The sequence below is a fragment of the Vombatus ursinus genome, unplaced genomic scaffold (assembly GCF_900497805.2).
Source record: "Vombatus ursinus unplaced genomic scaffold, bare-nosed wombat genome assembly UNPS02012319.1, whole genome shotgun sequence".
NCBI lineage: Eukaryota > Metazoa > Chordata > Mammalia > Diprotodontia > Vombatidae > Vombatus > Vombatus ursinus.
The window spans coordinates 4,308,321-4,327,486 of NW_020952097.1; the positions used below are offsets into that span (position 1 = coordinate 4,308,321).

The 19,166-nt window shown below is 48.1% G+C and overlaps 2 protein-coding genes across 6 annotated transcripts; one reads left to right on the top strand and one right to left on the bottom strand.

Annotated features, from left to right (window-relative positions):
* Positions 1-989: 989 nt before the first annotated feature.
* On the top strand, positions 990-4,441 carry CUNH19orf66 (chromosome unknown C19orf66 homolog). Of its 2 annotated transcripts, XM_027857796.1 has the most exons (8): positions 990-1,129; positions 1,772-1,904; positions 2,202-2,251; positions 2,746-2,781; positions 2,877-3,029; positions 3,115-3,218; positions 3,553-3,704; positions 3,894-4,441. In XM_027857796.1, exons 1-8 carry the CDS (start codon positions 1,100-1,102, stop codon positions 4,097-4,099), a joined length of 864 nt encoding a protein of 287 aa, XP_027713597.1. In that variant the 5' UTR covers positions 990-1,099; the 3' UTR covers positions 4,100-4,441. The 2 variants fall into 2 exon arrangements, with proteins under 2 accessions (XP_027713597.1, XP_027713598.1); XM_027857797.1 differs by lacking the exon at positions 2,746-2,781.
* Positions 4,442-4,547: 106 nt separating this feature from the next.
* Positions 4,548-14,789, bottom strand: ANGPTL6 (angiopoietin like 6). 4 transcript variants are annotated; one of them, XM_027857793.1, is made up of 8 exons: positions 14,705-14,789; positions 14,360-14,416; positions 13,421-13,490; positions 12,349-12,969; positions 11,505-11,697; positions 11,059-11,246; positions 10,691-10,961; positions 4,548-4,845 (listed from the first exon to the last, which is right to left on the bottom strand). In XM_027857793.1, the coding sequence occupies exons 3-8, from the start codon at positions 13,439-13,441 to the stop codon at positions 4,661-4,663; spliced, it is 1,479 nt and encodes a 492-aa protein (XP_027713594.1). In that variant the 5' UTR covers positions 13,442-13,490; positions 14,360-14,416; positions 14,705-14,789; the 3' UTR covers positions 4,548-4,660. The 4 variants fall into 4 exon arrangements, with proteins under 4 accessions (XP_027713594.1, XP_027713593.1, XP_027713595.1 ...); XM_027857792.1 differs by lacking the exon at positions 14,705-14,789 and having other exon boundaries at positions 14,360-14,480; XM_027857794.1 differs by lacking the exons at positions 13,421-13,490; positions 14,705-14,789 and having other exon boundaries at positions 14,360-14,480.
* Positions 14,790-19,166: the final 4,377 nt, after the last annotated feature.

Consider the following 19,166-nt stretch of genomic DNA (forward strand, 5'->3'; position numbering starts at 1 on the left):
GTGAAAATTTCGAACTCAAAATCTTATGGAAGTGAATGTTGAAAAATAAAAATAAATAAATTAAAAAAAAAAAAGACAGGGTATGTTTTCTTGTCTATATCTCCAGTCCCCAGCACAGTGTCTGGTATATAGCAGATGTTTAAGAAAATGCTTGTTGGTAGTAAACTGAATACTTTTTAGAGAGGTAGTTGATAAACCGAAGAGGAGGAGGATCAAGGTTGTAGGGGGTGGAGGGTGGGGGGATGGGAGGAGGTAATTCATGGTATTTAGAGCCGGAAGAGATCTTGGATAAAAAAATAGAGTCCATGCTATATGAAGACTGGTCAATGGAACTGGAGATGTTTTGTCTGAAGAAAAGAAGTTTTAGGGATGGTATCTGCTGATAACTTTCTTCAAATATCCAAAGGGGATCATACATATGGAAAATGCTCTGCTTAGCCCCAAAGGAGAGATGGGTTAAAGTTACTGAGAAGCAGCTTTGGGGAAAAAATTCTTAATAATTTGAGCCATCCGGGCTCGATGACCTTTTTAAAGAGGAGTTTTCTACTCAGATAAAGGTTGGTCTAGAAGACCTTGGGGATCCTTCCAACTTAAGGCTTCTGATCGTTTTGGTAAGGGGCTTTTCCTCCGACTTGAGATGAGGTTCAGGATATTCGGTTCGCGGTCAGTTTCCCAGTTCCCCACCCCGCCCTCATTTCAGGGACCCCATCTGTCCCATTGAGGTTTAATTCCACTCAAATTCAGGGGCTGGGCAGGGCTAGGAAGACTCCCAAGTCTAGCCTTCGGCTCTGACAATCCTCACCCCTCTGAGGCACCGCCCTTTTCTGAGAAACTGAAAGTGGGCGGAAAAGCGGGGGGGGGGGGGGGGGGGGGGGTTGTGGGGGGGGGGGGAAAACGGCGGGGGCCTGGCCAGCCCCCCCCCCCCGCCGGGGTTCAACCTCGATGGGGGGGAGGGGGGGGGGGGAGGGAGGGGGGGGGGGGGGGGGGGGTGCTGTTTGTTCTGGGTAGAGACAAAAGACGTGGAAAGAGTTGAGAAACCCCAGTGCCCTGTCTACTGGGGGCCTGTAAGGTGAGACCTTCGGGAGCCGCGGGAACAAGGATGGCTGAAGCTGCGTTCTCCGGCGTGAAGGTGAGAGGACAGGCGCCAGGAGCCAGAATGCGCCGCGCGAGGAGCCCAACTGTGCCTCCCCCCCAACTCCAGGCTTGGCCTGACGGGAAGGAGAAACCCATGGAGACCAAGATTGTCTGGGACCGGGACCGGGAGGGGACCCCACCCCCCAATTCCTCCCTGATCCCTTTCCTGCAGCTTGGGGAGGTGGCGAATCGGCAGGTACAAGCCCGGGAACCAACCCTGCTGCCCGCTAGGGCGCTCCGTCTGAGGGCTTCTCACCTGCCTTGCAGTTTAGACCCTTTCTAACCGGAACTTTGGCCTTTTCCAAGAAACGCTGTCAGGTCAAGGGCCAGGGGCACCGCTGACAGATGTCCCTACCTCTCTGCAGCCTTTTCGCCTCCCCCAACCAAACATAATGGAAGCGAGAGAGGATGAAAGGAAGGAAAACCGGCGCAAGATACATATGTGACCTCTCCCCCTCAGACCCTGACAAGGACCTGGCCTGTGTGCCCATTTCATAGCTTAGGCAACTGATACCCAAGGCGGAATGGATTTACTACTGCCTTGGCTCAGATACTGTCCAATGCTAGCCTTCAGGTTTCTCAAGGTTTTCAGCAATGGTACTAATGATGTTTCTGTGTCTCCTCAACCTCTTAACAGCTGGAGAAGAGTGTCAGGCGCCTCAGGGAGACGTTTCATGGCCGTTTGTCTGTGGAGAAGGCAAATGTCTTAATGGAGAAATACAACCACGACCATGAGCTCGTCTCTTCCTGGCTGATTGAACAAATGAATGGTCAGCACGAAACATTGCGGGGGGGGGGGGGGGGGGGGGGGGGGGGGGCGGTGTAGGGGAAGCTCTGAAGGGTTCAGAAGGGGTTCCAGGGCTTTGTTGGGTACTAGGAGTCCCCAGAGGTACTGGGAAGGGACCTGGATGCCCAGGAAGATCATGGAAGGGGTGTCCCAGGGAGTTCTAGTATCCAGAATGGTCAGTGGCACCAGAGACCCCTGTGGGATAGATGACTATTTAAAGGTCCTTGGTCCTAGCATATCCTGTGACAGCCCCTATGCTCTCTAAACTTGTTTTCGGAAGAGTTCAGATCAGAAAAAGAAGATGTGCACCAAGCAGACCCAACCGTCCAGGTAATTTCCTTCCTCCATGAGCCCCATAGTTGCAAGGAGATCCAACAGTCCCCAACCTGGGGGAGATAGAGGGCACACGACCCAGGTTCCTGGGCTCAGGGAGCCTCTGAACTAAGGGAAGAGACATAACTTAGGGGGCCTCTTTCCCAGTGCCTCACGTTCTCTTCTCCCCAGGACCCCCACGATCGCTTTTGCCCAGCCCTACATGCATTTCTCTACTTTCCTCTCCCCGGGATAGGATCCAGGCTGGCCCAGGAGACAGTGCCATGGGAGGAATTGGGGGGCGGGGCATGAGTAGTCTTGGGATCTTCAGGAAGGGTCTGAACTGTGAGCTGAGGCCTCCTCCCTGGCCAGTCCTTTATCCTTGCTTCAAAGTTTGCTTCTTTGCTAAGTGAAGAATTCCAGGAGTGAGGGTACAGGGGCACCTGGACACCTGAAAGATCAATGCAGACCCCAGCCCAGACTCCTGTCTCTATCTCCCCACTCCTGCCTAGGATCGACAAAATGTCTTGAAGGACAGAGACATTGAGGTGCGAGGGGAGCAGGGGTAAGGGTGAGGACATCCATTGGCTCCATGCTGGAGGCTGAGGTGCCCTGATCCTATCCCCCCCAACTTCCCACTCAGGAGGTGGCTGCCACCATAAGCTTACCCCTGACAGAGGAAAATCTGCGCATGCTGGATGATGCCCAGAAAGGCTGTATTGCCAAGGAAGACTGCCAGTTTGCCTGCAGTACCTGTAATAACGTGTGGTGGCGCCGGGTACCCATGCGCAAAAAGGTGAAGGGGCCAGGGCTAGGACTGAGGCTGGGCCCCATGGAGTCCCTGGGTGCAGGCCTGACTCTGCTCACACCGAGCTTTTCAGGTGTCCCGGTGCCGGAAGTGCAAAGTGAAATATGATCCAGTGCCCAAAGATAAGATGTGGGGTGACGCCAAGTTTCAGTGTTTACAGTGTGGCCATACCTTCATGTGAGTTCTCAGATTCCTGTCCCCTGACCCTTGTCCCCAGTCCTCATGAAAGTCAATGCCATAGAAGGATCACTAAGTTTGGAGCTAGAGAATCAGGGTTAGAATCCCAGCTCCTAGCTTGGGCAAGACATTTCCACACTTTAGGCCTCAGTTTCCCGATCTGTAAAAAGAGACGTCTAGCTGCAGATGATCTCCAAGGGTTCTTTAAACCTCCCACATCAACCCCTAGCCTCTTTCTTTCAGTCTTACTTTCTGAGTCCCCAACCCTTGATCTCTGACTCACACTTCCTCCTTGGCCTACCACCTGCCCCAACCATTCTTGCTTTCTCCCCAGAGGTTTTGCCCAGATGGGAACTCCATCTCTGTGCTACCACTGCGGCAACTCTGTCCTGCCAAATCGGATCCTCCCCCCACGCCGAACCCAGAATGAGAGAGGCAGAAAAAACACACACAGCTGCTTTGCTGAGGACTGCTACAACAGACAAGGTCAAACCCCAAGTCCATCTATCCCTTTCTTCTCCTTGCCCCACTTCTCCCTAGCCCCAATACAGCTGACACCTACCACCCCTTTAGCCTGCTCCCCTGGGGCCAGTCTCTGGCTGAGCACAGAGAGGCCTCAAGACCTCAAAATGGCTCAGGACAGAAAAGGCTCAAGTCCTACATTTGCCCCCCCAGGATCCTCCATACCAGGGACCTTCTGTGTGCACCCCAAGAGCCGGAAACAGAAAAATATGTCTGTTGTCTTGTGGCCAAGTGCTGTCCATGAGAGCAGTGGGTCCACCGTGGCCACCTGCCTTAGCCAGGGCAGCCTCATGGAAGACCTGGACAACTTAATCCTAGAGGACCTCAAAGAGGAAGCAGAGGAAGAGGAAGGCAACTAGGAGCTTTTGATTGCTCTTTCCACCCCAATATCCCCTACAGACCTGGAGGACCAGTGTTGACCTACGGGACCAGTCAAAGTTGCGGGTGGGTCCTCAGCAGTGGTTTGAGGAAAAGCTGACAGGTCACTCAGGGGAAAGCCTCTAGTTCCTGAGGCCTCTCTCTCTGATTTAAGAAAGTCCATACGTGTGCACTTTAGCATAGTGGAAGTGGGTAATGAGCTCCTAACCCCCTCCATGTGGGAGATACCATGGCCCCCATACCCACATGCCATATACATAGACATACATTACGATGCTAATATTTTATATGCCATGTTCAAAATAACAAAAGGATGTGCCCTATTCCTGAATGGCAGTATCTCATTCCTATAGGGCTAAGGGTTAGGGGGTGGTGGTGGTATGGGCTTGATGGGGTGTGATTTGTGACACGAGGGGTGCTTTTACAATGCCCTGGGCTTTGTAGATCCCTGACTCATGCAAACTCTAGGACACGATGCCAGGCAATCCAAGATGGTCAAATATATCTCTCCTCGCTAAGATCCAAAGGGTGGAGGTCAGAAGTCAGAGGGGCCGAATCAGCATAGCCACTTTCTTGAGTGAATATGCACCACCCCTAAATTCAGCCCAGTAGACACCATCTTGATAACGGCTTCGATAATGGCCCCCTAGGTGCCAGATACCATTGAGGTTGGAATGGGCACAGGCATGGTACCACCAGCCACCCCGCTGATACAGAGCACAGTTACCTAGGGAAGAAACAAAAGAGAAGAGGTTAAGGGCTACACAACCCATCACTAACATCCACACCCCCCAGGTTCATCTGCCTCTGAGAAAGGGAGATAGGTTGTACTGAGCAAAGCAGTGATCCCCAAGATTCTGACTCTGAAGCAGCAATCCTGGGTACCTCCCCTCCCTTCCAACTGTCCCACTCTTGACAGGGTAGGATCCTGATCCCTGAATGTCTTCTTTCTCCATCCCCTTCCCCCTTATTGGAATAAGAGCCCCAGTCCCCAGGCTCTGCTCCACACACACACACACACACACACACACACACACACACACACACACACACACACACACACACCCCTAGGCCTTGTCTTCCCTCACAGAATGTGGATAGAAATTTAAAGGACTAAAATCCAATCCATAGCTGTCCAAGAATACCCTCTACACACAACATCATGAGCAAGGGGTCATTGATCTTTCACTTCAAGATAAGTGAGAGGGAATCCACTACCTTCCATGGCCCACCTCCCTTGTGGACAGCTCTAAGTGATAGGAAGTTTTGGGGGTTTTTTTCCTGACATCAAGCCAAACCCTGTCTCTCTGCATCTTCTATCTAAGCAGAACAAGACTAATCTGTCCTTCTTCCTCATGACAGGACCACACAGCTAGGAAGTGTCTGAGATCAGATTTGAACTTACTTCTTCCTGACTCAAGGCCCAGACTCCTAGCGGCTCTACTATCCACTCCTATCCACTTGCTATCCTTCAAATACTGAAGGGCAGAGATCTTTGACCTTCTAAGTCTTCCCTTCTCCAAACCAAATACCCATTTCCTTCCATGGTTTTCATATGGAATCCCTCCCAATCCCCTTCCCTTCCTGGTCAAAGTCCTCGGCATTCACTAGTTTGTCCCAAAGTCCTTCCTAAAACATGGTGGCCTGAACTGAAAACAACACAGATAAAGTGGGCAGTGATTGTCACTTCCCTCATTTCCACCCTTAGCGCTGCCTCATTAATGCAGCTTAAGATCAAAAAGGGACCTCAAAGGTTATTTAGTCCAACCCCCTCAACTCAACCTCCCCCAACAGGAGGAAATGTGTTCAAGTCTTTGGCTGCTAAATTATCACACTGTTGATTCACATCGAGCTTCTGGTCCGCTAAAATTTGTCTCTCTCCCCATCCTAGACCTGTGAAGTTGATTTTTTGAATCTCACATGAAGACTTTACATTTATCCCTATTAGATTTAATAAGATGAACATATCATTCTGTCTGTGATTTGTCTGAGCTATCCCTCCCAGCTTTGAGTCAACTGTGAATTTGATAAAGATTCTCCCCAACACTTTCATCTAAGTCAGGGCTGTACAACCTGTGGTATGCCAAAGGATTTCATCTACATACAAAGGATGTTTTCCTCTACATTTTTCGTGGCTGCCCAAAGTCCTTTGGCTTGCCACAAGCAGCCCAAGGGCCATAAGTGGACTGAGGGCCACAGGTTGTGCAGGCCTAATCTAAGCCATTGATAACAGTGTTGAACAGTTCTGAGATAAGGACAGATCCCTGGGACCCTCAGCTAAAGACACCTGGTCTCCAGGTTGACATGGAAATAGCATTATTTAAAACTCTGGATCGGGTTATCCAGCCCTCTACAAATCCACCTATCTGTACCATCTTCTACTATTTCACACCTTCCTATATTTCTTTTTGAGTGTGTATGTGTCTGTACGACTGTCTAAGAAATTGTGATTGTCAGTGAGTCTGAGTGCACAGCCCTGTGAACAGGGAAGTCTGCATCTTTGGGTCTATGTCCTTGTGACCCTGAGTCTGTGTCAGTTATTCTGTGGGTCCGAGTATGAGACTTCATGTCGTTGAGACCACCTGAGGGTCAGTCTTGATCTCCATTTTAGACAGGGAGTATGAATCCTCTCCTTGCCTGGGGCAGAGGTGATTTCACCATCCTACTCCCCTTTCCTATATCCACAGGCAGTGGTGGTGGACAGCTACTGAAAACAAGTGACAAAAGTGGAGGGAAGTGACTTTAGGTCCTTGAAGCAATAAGGGGGCCTCTCAGAGATCTCCAGCGGTCTGCCTGTTCTGTTCTGTTCTGTTGGGCAAGGAGGAGGGCACAAGGGAGAGAGAGAAATTCTAGCAACCTGGGTCAGGTTGTTCCTTCTGACTTCAACCACTTCCTGGCTTTCTCTGGCTAATATCCTGAAATGGGCTCCAGCGAGAGAGTCGGTCTGGGACTGCTCAAGATCTGACATCCTGTGTGATGGCCCCTGTGTGATCTCCACCACCACATAGTCATGGCTGAACCCTAAACCCCTCCACTCCCAGGACACCAGCCACAGCCTTCCCAGAGGTTGTGACTTACCCAGGGCCATGCAGCTGGTAAATATCTGAGGCTGGATTTGAACTCAGGTGTTCCTGAAGCCAGGTCTAGCACTCTATCCACTGTACCACCTAGCTGCCTCTTTCTAGATTCCTTGAAACCCAGATGAATCATCAGAAGTAACAATCATCAGATTTGACAATCATCATGTAGACAGCAGCCCTCTCTGTTTGTTGACATCAGACCAACAAACAGCCTTCCTGGTGCCCCTCATTGGAGATTCCCTGACCATCTCATCTCCATGCCTACTGGATGACTTGGTCCTGTTGGCTTCTGTGAATCTAGAGTCACTCTTTAGAGCCCAAGCACTTGCTTCCCCCTCAAAGGTCCATTTTTTCCCTGTCTATGTAAAGAACCCCATATTTGTTACTTAGCCTCAAGTATTCAATGGTCTACCTTCCCTTTCTCTTCTGTGCCCCATTCTTCATTCTTCAACCTATTGCCATGGATTAGGTTTCCCTTCTGCCTCTTTGGCAATTTTTTCTTCTTTGTTTTTACCTGGAAGCCCTTCTTCTCTCTTTTCCCCCCAAGGGACATTCTTGTTAAATGAATGGGAAAATATTTCTTGAGCCCTTTTCCCTTGTCTTTTAGGAGAGAAAACACATTGCACTTAAGTATAGCTAACAGTTATTTCATTGAGCTCTCCAGCTCCCTCTTCTCTCCTCATCTCACATCACCTAGCTACCTTGTGCTACTCTCTCCTTCACCTCTTGTCTTACATAATGAAGTGGCCCTCCTTCTTGCCAAGGTGAACTCCTCTACATGCACAAGTGATCTCATTCCATCCCATCTCCTCCAGTAGCCTGCCTCCTCTGTTAGTGCCCTTTTTTTTTTCCCAGGCAAAGTGGGGTTAAGTGACTTGCCCAGGGTCACACAGCTAGCTAATAAGTGTCTGAGGCCAGATTTGAACTCAGGTCCTCCTGACTCCAGGGCCAGTGCTCTATCCACTATGCCATCTAGCTGCCCCTGCCCATTAGCTCCCTTTTCTCACTAATCTCTTTCTCCATATCCACTGGCTGCTTGTCTACTGCCTATACACTTGCCTATCTCTTCCCCATTCTTGAAAAACTCTCACTTGATCCATCCCTTCCTGCTAGCTAACATCCCACATCCCTTCCCCCTTAAGAAGGCCATCTCCAATCAGTACTACCATTTCCTTTCCTCTCACTCTCTTCTTAACTCTGTCTGGTTTCTAATCTCATTCAGCTGAAGCTGCTTTCTCCAAAGGTACTAATGATCCCTCAATTACCAAATCTAATGGTCTTTTCTCAGTCTTCATCCTTGACCTCTCTGCAGCCTTTGACACTGTCAATCATTCTTTTCTCTTCTGTCCAGCTTTCAGTGGAGCCTCCTCCTCCTTATTTGACTACTCCTTGGTCTCCTTTGCTGAATCTTCATCCAGGTCACACCCACCACTGATGGATGTCCCATACTGTGGGTGTCACACTGAATGGACTGGATCCTTTTCTTCCTCCATATTATTTCACAGGGTGATCATCAGCTCCCATGGATTCAATTATCATCTCTATGCTGATGCTTATCAGGTGTATTTATTCAGCTCTAACCTCTCTGCTGACCTCCAGTATTGTTTATTGGACATCTCAAACTGGATGTTCCGTAGACACTGTACACTGAACATGTCCAAAACTGACCTCATTATCTTTCCTCCCAAACCCTTCTCTCTTCCTAACTTCCCTACTACTATTGAGGGTAACACCATCCTCCCAGTCACCCAGGCTCACAACCTAGGTTTCATACTTGACTCCTCAGTGTCACTCACCCTCCCATATCCCATCTATTGCCAAGGCCTATTGATCTTACCTCATAATATCTCTCAAATGTGTCCCCTTTTCTCCTCTGATACTGTCATCACACTCATACAAGCCCTCATCACCCCACACTTGGACTATTACAATAGCAAGCTGGTTGGTCTCCCTGCCATAAGTCTTCTGCCCACTTTCATCAATCCTCCACTCAGCTACCAAAGTGATTTTTTTTGGGTGGGGGGGAGAGGCAGGATTGTGACTTGCCCAGGGTCACATAGCTAGTAAGTGTCAAGTGTCTGATGCCGGATTTGAACTCAGGTCCTCCTGACTCCAGGGCTGGTGCTTTGTCTGTTGTGCTATCTAGCTGCCCCTCAAAGTGATTTTCTTAAGTTGAAGGTCTGACCACGTCACATACCACCCCCCACCCAACTCAATAAACTCCAGTGACTCCTTATCACCATCAGGATCAAATGTTAAAATCTTGGTTTGGTGTTCAAAGCCCTACATAATCTTTCTAGTTTTCTTAACTCTTTTTCTTTTTTTTTTATGAGGGTTAATAGGGGTTAAGTGACTTGCCCAAGGTCACACAGCTAGCTAGTAAGTGTCAAGTGTTTGATCTGAGGCCAGATTTGAACTCAGGTCTTCCTGACTTCAGGGCCGGTTCTCTATCCACTTCACCACCGAGCTGCCCCTAGTTCTCTTAACTCTTACAAACCCTCATCAATGTATTCTGCAAGCCAGTGACATTGGCTTCCTTGCAGCTTCTCCATGTCCTGACTCAGGGCATTTTCACCAGCTATCCCCTAGGCCTAGAAAGCTTTTCCTCCTCATCTCTGCCTGCTGGCTTCTCTCCCTGAAAGCCTTTCTGGATCTGCCTTAATTCCAGCACCTTTCTTCCACTGATTATTTCCAGCTTTTCCTGTACATAGCTTGTTTGTACATAGTTGTCTGTGCATTGTTTCCCCCATTAGACTGTGATCTCCTTGGGGCAGGGACCAGCTGTTGCCTCTTTGTATCTCCAACTCTTAGCACATAGTAGGCACTTCATACAGTAAATGTTTATTGACTGTCTAACTGACATCCCAGAGTCATTGCAGATCACTGCAAAATTCACCTTGTTCTCCACACTTGCTGTAATCAAGTCCTTCAGTCTTCTGTCCTTGTTAGTAGCTCTTGTTGGGGGCTCACTTTTGTAGTCCCCAGTCCCTTTCTCTCCCTGCCCTCCATCCCTTCCCCTCATCATTCTTTGTCCCCTCCCTCACCAGAAAAGTAAGCTAGGGGACATTGTTAGTAGAGTGCTGTACTTGGAATTAGGAAAAACTGAGTTTGAATCCTGCCTCAGATACTAGCTGTGTGACTTTGCACAAGTCACTTAACCTCTGTCTCAGTTTGTTTTTTTTTAACCAGTGAAATGATAACCATACCTGCCTCATAGGGGCATTGTGAAGATCTAATAAGATAGTATATGTAAAGTTCTGTGCCAGACTTAAAGCTCTATATAAATGTTAGGTTATTATTAATTATTATTACCAATTCCCCTCTCAGCCTCTCCATTCCACCATTCCCCAGCCCCTATCTTTTCTTAAATCTTAGTCCTCCGTCAGGCCCTCATAGGAGTAGGAGTGCTGGGTGCCAGCCCTCCTGTTCCTACTCAGCCAGAAGAACCTCCTCTCTATCCCCCTTCCCCACCATTGCCAGACCAGGCCTTACCAGAATAGGAGTCCCGGTCCCTGTCCACAGTGCTGAAGGGCTTGTCATTATGCCAGGACAGAGAATCACCAGCATCACCCCTGTAGTGGCCAAGCCTTAGGCGGTAGTGGTCACTCTCAGGCTCCAAGGAGAATGCATCATAGCGGGCATGGACTCCACGACCCCCCCAGTCCTCCAGCAGCACCAGAAGCTCGTGATCCCGGAGCTGGGTCAACAGGTGTATGTTCTCAAGGCCCAGCCAGTGCTCTCCATCAGGCCGGCCAAAACCCACCTTGTAGGAAGGGATACCAGTCTTCAGTGGGCCAGAGATACAGGGAGGGACTTGAGCCCTTCAGAGCTCCTAGCCCATCCCCTCCTGCCATGCCTACCTTGTAGTTCTGCCAGTTGGTAAAGAAGTTCACAGAGCCATCCTGTCGCCGCTGAATGACCATCCAGCCTCCACCCTCCAGTTGCTGTTCACACCACACTGGCACTGATTTCTGGCCCAGTCTCACTAGGTAAACCCCGCTGATCCCCTGCCTGCCCTTTTGGGCCTCCAGGCAATCCTGCCATGGGCCTGAGGGTCATGAAGATATACATAGTCTGTCCTGGCAAGGGATGAAGGGGTCATGGGAGGACACACAAGATGGCTAGGATAATGGGCCAGGAAGAGGAAGGTTACCCTGGGTATGGACTTGGCCTAGGTTTGGTGGAGGGTAGAGGAAAGGGAAAGAGATCCCACTGTAGCCACTGACCCCTCCCTATTCCCACCATCCCTGATAGGCACTTGAAATCTGTCCCCCCCCCCCAAGTCATAGCCTGAGCCAACTCTTACCTGTTGCCTGTGTGGGTGTTCCTGGGGGACCTGTGGGCAGGGGAGAGGCCGGGACCCCTTGCTGCCTCTGTGGTTGGCCAGGCACCCTGCTCTGCTCCCTCTGCAGCTCCCTATCTGGTCTTCCACTACCATTGCTACCATTACCTGCCAGCCCTCCAAGCCCTGAGGGGCTCAAGTTGGGTGGTAGCAAGACCTGTAGAAGCCAATGATTCACTAAGGGTGTCTGACCACATTGATCGAGGACCCAAGTCCTGGGATGACCCGCCTATTCTGAAGGACTGGAGGGAGGAGGGCCATCTCTGTATAATTTTTTCCTGAAGGACCTACTCTGTATCCCTGTTCCTAAGGGACTTATCTCACCTTTTTGTAGGCTACTTGTCTCTGCTCTCTTCCAAATCCTGGATTTGGATCTCAGATTGCTCATCCTGGGATCAGGGCTGAGCAGTGCCAATAATAAGATTCCTCCATTCACACCCTCCCCCCATCCTTCATTGTAACTAAGGCCTCCCAACACCATATAACCAGCAGAGGAAAGAGTTCATCTGATAATAAATGCTTCTAAAACTGAAGCAATGGTACGAGCTTTGGGAAGAGGAACACTTGGTCCCAGGGAGGATAGAAAATCCAGGTCTCCAAACTTGCCCCAAGTTAATCAATCAACTAATTCCCCCCCCCCACCATACTCACAAATTTGGATATGAGATAGAAGTCAGACTAAGTCTAACTGGACTTGGGCAGTTATCCTCCTCCCAGGACAATGACCATCTTGTAAATAATAATCACTCTCAAAAAGTTCCATCTCCCAAGATAATGACCATTCCCTCAATAGTGACCATTCCCATACCTGTCCTGTTGTCCTGTTCAGGTCCTGTACCTGTTGCCCCTTGGGCCCTCCTGGACACCGCTGCTGCAGCTTGGTGATGACAGTGCTCTGGTCATTGACTAATGCAGCCAGAGCATGGTACTTGGCATCCAGCTGGTGGTATTGGGCAGTGGCACGCTGGGCTTCTGCTAAGGCATTGATGACCTGGCCTTCTAGCTGAGCCAGCCCATCCCCTTGGGAACCTTTAGTTTTTCCATGGGTCAGCTGTGGTGGCTGAAGCTGGCTGGGCTGGGAGCCAGGATCCCGAGCCTCCCCACAAAGGGCCCTGACTTCGCTGACAGTGGCCCCAGCTGCAGCCACTTGCTCCCTCAGTTCCTTGATTAGCACCTCCTGCTGTCTCAGCTGGGTCTGAAGAGCCTGTAGCTCATCTGCCCCAGCATTGTCTCGAGGAGGAGCTGCTGTCTTTGCTCCACTCCAGCACACGGCACCCACAAACTTCTGCTGGGGAACCACAAAGGTATAAGTGCAGCGTGGGCTGGCCACTGGGGACCTCTGATCACCCAGGGCAGGGTCCAGTCCCCTTGGCATGGCCATCAAAAGCAGCAGCCACCTCCAGATGTGGGTGTCCATGACACCTGTCCCCTGTAACAGAAGGGGGCCAGGCTCAGCCTGTGTGGAGACAGATCCTGCCTTCAGAAGACTCACTTACACTTACTAGCTGTGTGACCCTGGGCAAGTCACTTAACCCCGATTGCCTCACCAAAAAGAAAAAAAAAAAGAAGAAGAAGACAACTCACTTACTGCTCCTGCCAGATTGGGCCCCCTGTTTTAGAGAATCCAAGAACTCCAAATGCTTAATCCTCACTCTGACATTTAGTAGCTTCATGATGCTGGACAAGCCACCTTACCTCTATGCACCTCAGTTTCTTCATTTGTAAATAAGTGATAACACTTACAAGATTCATCTCATGAGCTTGCTGTAATGAAACCTTTTTTAAAACCTTATTAATAGTAGTAGTAATAAGAATGTGCTAATTATTATTAATAACAAGAATAATAACATTATTTCTTCATGAATTTCATCTTCTAATACCTGTGAATCAGGTCTCTTCATCCTGCCTTGGTCTGGGTCACTGCCCACCAGGCCTGGCTTTTCCTCAGGTCTCCAGACAAAAAAAAAATGAACATTTCTGCTGCCTTTTTAAATGTCTTCATTAAATATCCACAGCCCTCCTCTGCCTGAAGCTCCTCTTCACACCAAACACCTTGAGCATGCTAGGGAGGCTAGGAGCTGACCCAGGGCATAGTCTGGTGGGGCATGCCCAGAGTTATTCCGCAGGTGGTCATAAGGCCACTCCAAGTCAACTGATCTCGCTAGTCGTCTGACTCAGAGGTAGACTCCTCAGACTGAAGGATTAATGGAACTGAGAGGCCAGGGACTAGATCTAGCCTCCCCCCCTCCATTTTCTGATCACAGACCCCTCAAAAACAGCAGACTAATCCATCTCAAAGGAAATTCCTCAGCTGCAGGCATCTATCTGGGGGAAGGGCAGGCGCAGTTCCCACATCCCTATCTATCTTTCTGTTCCCCAGAGTACAAGGCCAGGCTGCCCTGCTTTATTCCTGTGGCATTCCCAAAATAGGATGGTGATAGGGATAACTTTTGTATTCATGTATTATATGTTCAAGTATGTCTGAGCGCACACATGCCTGTAGTAGTCCTCCATGGTTCCAGTATCACTCAGATCCATCAGCACATAGAATCTGAACCAGGAGTTGGCAGTATTTGGCATTCTGAGGATTTGGCCCCAATTTAGGTATGATGAGAATGTCCTACTCAACCCTGGGCTTCCCTAGCACTAAGTGGCCTATAGGTGCTCCTTTGACCCCTAAGGCTGGAATTGCCTCCCATGGGGAAGGCATAGATAGGCCTAGATGTGCTATAGTCAAGCCTTAGAGGGTCCAGTCTGTGTCTACCTTTCCTGGGGGTAGCTCCCCCTCCATCCTAGGGGTTCAGGGTCAGGGCACTCACCGGTCACAGCTTACAGCTCCTCGAGCTCGCCCCTCTGGACTGTTCCGTCCTCACTTTCTGTGATGGGGAAAAATGAAATCTTGTTGAAAAGACGCTGCTGACTGCCCAGTCCTTGTGCCTGTCCCCCATGTCCCCGCCCTCTCCAGACCAGCCCCTAGAGCTGCACAATCTCTGCCCAGGAGCCCAAGTGTAAACATCTATGGGGTCTGTTTGTAAGAATTTCTGCAGATGCTCAGAACCTACCCAATCCCTGCCTCCCTTCCCCCACTGGTCACTGACTCTCCATCCTGCCCCTCTCCCTCCCTCCTGGCTTTTACTCTCTCCTCTCCCCCACTGACCACTGACCCTATCCAGAGGCAGCTATGATGGGGCCCAGGCAGGGCTGATGGCTGTTGTCACTGCCAGGAAGGAATGATTCTCCTTCACAGGGTACAGGGCACAGAGAGTCCAGCTGAAAAGGAGGGCATCCTGACATGGACACCAGAGGTTGAAGAGGCCCCACAGACACTAACACAGCACCAGAACCAACATGAACATACCCGACTGCCTGGATTCGTATACTCACAGACCCCAGCACAGGAACACACATGCTGTCCTGGATACAGAAATAAAATTTTACACCCAAACATGGGCATAAACCCACATGCACATATATTTATGCAGAAACATGAACACATAGATACTACTCTCCCATTATTCCCTTCTCCAAGACTGAATGGGAGAAATGGCCAAATTCTGTTCCCAATTTCCTCTTCTTAAACAAACCCCCCTACACACACACACCAAAGCCTTCTCCATCACCCTGTCAAAGGAAGCAAAGACCAGGAGGTCACTGAACCTGAGAGAAATAGAAACGAGGGCAGAGACAGACAGACACACAGACAGGAGACAGGGACGTAGAAGACCAAGAGGGATACATAATAAAAGAGACAAAGACAGAGAAATACACAAGGACAGAATAACAAAGAACAAAAGAAATAGCCCTGGATTTGGAGTCAGAACTAGATCTGAATCCTTGCTTGAGTTCTAGCTGTGTGACCCTGAGTGAGTTTCTTCCCTCTCTGAGCCCCAGTTTTATCTATAAAATAATTCTGGATGATCTCTAAGATCCCTTCTGGGTCTAATATAAAGAAAAAATACTCTACATTTTGAGCACAAGCCTTACAGAAAGGTGGGTCATCCCAGGATTTAGGTCTTGGGTAAATGTGGTCAGATATCCCTAGTTTAACCCCTAATTATAATTATTTTAAGTTTTTAAAAATTTTGGGGGGGGAGGGGTTGTTTGAGGGGGACAGTTGTGTGTGTGTGTGTTTTTGCTTAGGGAGAGAAATGACCAAACTGGTAGAGTCCCCTTATGACCCATCCTTGAACCAGACATCTCTCTGTTAGAACTCATTTTGAAGTTGCAATCTCTGGAGATTACAGGATTCTTGAATAAAGAACATTTCACAATGGAGATTGAGCAAGGGTCCAAAGTTTTGGTGACAATTCAGTTAACAATTTCCTTCATAAAACAGAACAATTGTCACTTGAAGTCCTAAAAAACAAAAATCATTTTCTGAAACCATTAAATCTGGTCATGGGTGGTGGCAGGCAATGACCTTGACTACATTAATGCATTTCTCATTCTAAACCTGGTTGCCACACTTAATCCACTTTCCAAAGTCCTCCAGTTTATTCTTAGTCTTTTCCAAGTTTCCTAACAGACAGTGGCTAGGTTTAAGAGAGACAGGAAAATGAGAGTTTAATAGAGGGTATGATTTCCTTAAAAGGTTGGATAGTACAAATAAGGTTTCCTTCATTCAAGTAAGTCTGGAAAGGCCTTTAGACTGGAGAAATATTTATTTCTTAATATTTTCAGTTACACTGTAAAGAAAACCTTAATGTTTCCACAATAAGATCCTATGACAATGAAACAAATGTATTAAATGCCTACTCTGTGAAGAGTCCCGCGCTCAGTCCTAAAGGAGACAATTCAGATAAAACACAATTCCTGCTATCCTGGAATTTACTGTCTCAAAGGAGACTAAGAAACATGTAATATATAGGCTCTGGAGCTAATCTCCCAACCCACACTCCAGCTAACAGGTCAGATCTGAAGAGCAGAGCACTGCGTTTACCCTTAGAGTTCTAGGAATAACCTTCAGGAGGACACCTAGAACTGCTGCTCTTGAGTTCCCATTCAAGAGATTACCCCCGATATTTGAGGGCACCTAGGAAGTACAATGGATAGAGTGGTAGACCTGGAAGCAGGAAGAGTTGAGCTCAAGTCCACCCTAAGACACTTAATAGGCGTGTGATCCTGGGCAAGTCACTTAGCCTCTGTCTGTTTCAATTTCCTCATCTATAAAATGGGGATAATAATAGTAATCACCTCCCAGGCTTGTTGCGAAGACAAAATGAGATAATATTTGTAGAGCACTACCTTAAATGCTAGAAGAAAATGGCAAACCACTCCAGCATTTTTGCCAAGAAAATCCCATGGACTTTATCCATGGGGTCACATAGAGCAGGACACGACTGAACAACAATTATATCAATTGACCAGTTACCCAGTCCTGAATATCATCTAACAATCGATCCTCCAGTATCATTCTGACTAGTAACATTGACAACTAATGTCATTGACAAGCAGTAGATGATGGTGATAATAATAACAATAACAATGATAGTTAGGATTTATGTAGTGGTTTGAGGTTTGTAAAGCACTAATATAAATTAACATTAATTAGCCTTTGCAAAAGATACAGCAAGAATCAAAGCACAAGGAGCAGCTAGGTGGCACAGTGGGTAGAGCTCCTGCCTTGGAGTCAGGAGGGCCTGAATTCAAATCTGACCTCAGACACTTGAGAATCACTAGCTGTGTGACCCTGGGCAAGTCACTCAACCCCAATTGCCTCACCAATAAAAACAAACAAACAAACAAACAAAAAAACTAACTATAAGGGGCAACTAAATGGCTCAGTGGATAGAACACTGGCCCTGGAGCAGGAGGACTCTGAGTTCAAATCTGGGCTCAGACACTTGACACTTACTAGCTGTGTGACCCTGGGCAAGTCACTTAACCCCATTGCCTAGCCAAAAAAAAAAAAAAGAATCAAAGTACAAGAACCTCTGAAACAAGAGTCTACTTTCACCTACCAGCTTAGTGCGCTTATAATTAAAGTGGTAGATACAAAATATTCCCCCACCCACAAAGTCCACTTCTAAGTGCAAGCATGATGGATAAATGAGCAGATCCCCTGCTAGCAAGGTCTTCAGCTGGCACTGCCATTCACTGCTAGGCTGGCTCAAGCAGCTCATTCATCAGGCCATCGTGACCACAAGCAGATTTGCTAATGTACTCCAGTTTCCGGACTTCTAATGGTTCTTCTGACTTTTAAAAGCTCATAAGGTCATGATTTCATCAGTTCTGCCTCTAAGACCTTTTCACCTAAGATCAGGAAAGAAGAAAGCAGCAGAGATGTAAGAAACAAGTGATGGCAAGTATTCACGGCCACATGGCAGCTGGAGTGGGTCAGCTTAAGGAAATACCTGCTGCCTCTCTCCCCACCCAAAGGTTTACAGCCTTTTCTTCTTCCTTACTCAAAAGCTAATTCCATTTCAACAGCCAATTAAATGGTCTTTTGTTACCATGGTATTGTTGTCCTTCAGTTAAGTCTGACTCTTCATGGCCCCATTTGGTGTTTTCTTGTCAAAGACACTAGAGTGGTTTGCCATTTCCTTCTCCAGTTCATTTTACAGAGAAGGAAACGAGGTAAATGGGATTAGGTAATTTACCCAGGGTCACACAACTAATAAGTGTCTGAGGCCAAATTTGAATTCATGAAGATGAGTCTTCCTGACTCCAAGACCAGTGCCCTATCCACTGAGCCATCTAGCTGCCATGTTACTGATGGGGATGAGATCTGAACCCCTAAAAGGAAAAGACAATGTCTTTGGGATCTGGACCCCAAAAAGAAAAAGCCCTGGACTTTCCCATGTGGCCCAGGTCCCTGGCATTCGCCTGGGGCACCCAGCCCTTCCAGGACCTCTTCTGTTACCTCCCAGTCACCCCAAGCTATTGGCCACACTATAAAAAGCTCAGTCTCATTTATTAAATTGCTTAGCCTCCTTAAGAGTCTGGCTCGATTCTGTTGTCTACATAATAAACCTTGTCTCTGCTCAGATTCTTAAAATCTTGCCCCCCTCAACAGGTGTTTTAATAAACCTTGTCTCTGACTGAAAGAAGGCTTGAGTTGAATTCATTCAAGGAAGGACGCTCATCTTTTGCCCTTGAATTTCAGGGTTTCCAGCACCCCTAGACCTCAACGTTACTACTCAGTAAGCTAATAAAAAACAGTCAAAGCACACCCGTTCATGCTATGAAATGGCAAACAGAATGCTCCCTTGGGCATTACCAAGAGTTTCTGGAAGTAGGCTCACCAAGGCTTTGCTAAGAATTCCAGCAGGCAGAGAACATGCTTTGCATACTCCAAAGACTGGGTCCCCATTACATACAAATAATTAAAATATCTAACATTATGTAATAAAAGCGTGAGACGCTTAATAACTCCAATTTACCCTATCTATATCGTTTATACGTAGTTCCCAACTAAAATCCCACCTCCCACGGTAAAATTTTGCAAACCCCTCTTAATTCCATATTCTTCCTTCTGTTAATTATCTACTCTTTATTCTTTATTTTTGTATCTGTAGCTTGCTTTGTATATATTTGTTTGCATGTTGTCCCTCCCACTTTAGATTGTAAACTCCCGGAGGTCAGGGACTGTCTTTTGCCTCTTTTTGTAACGCAACAGCTTAGCAC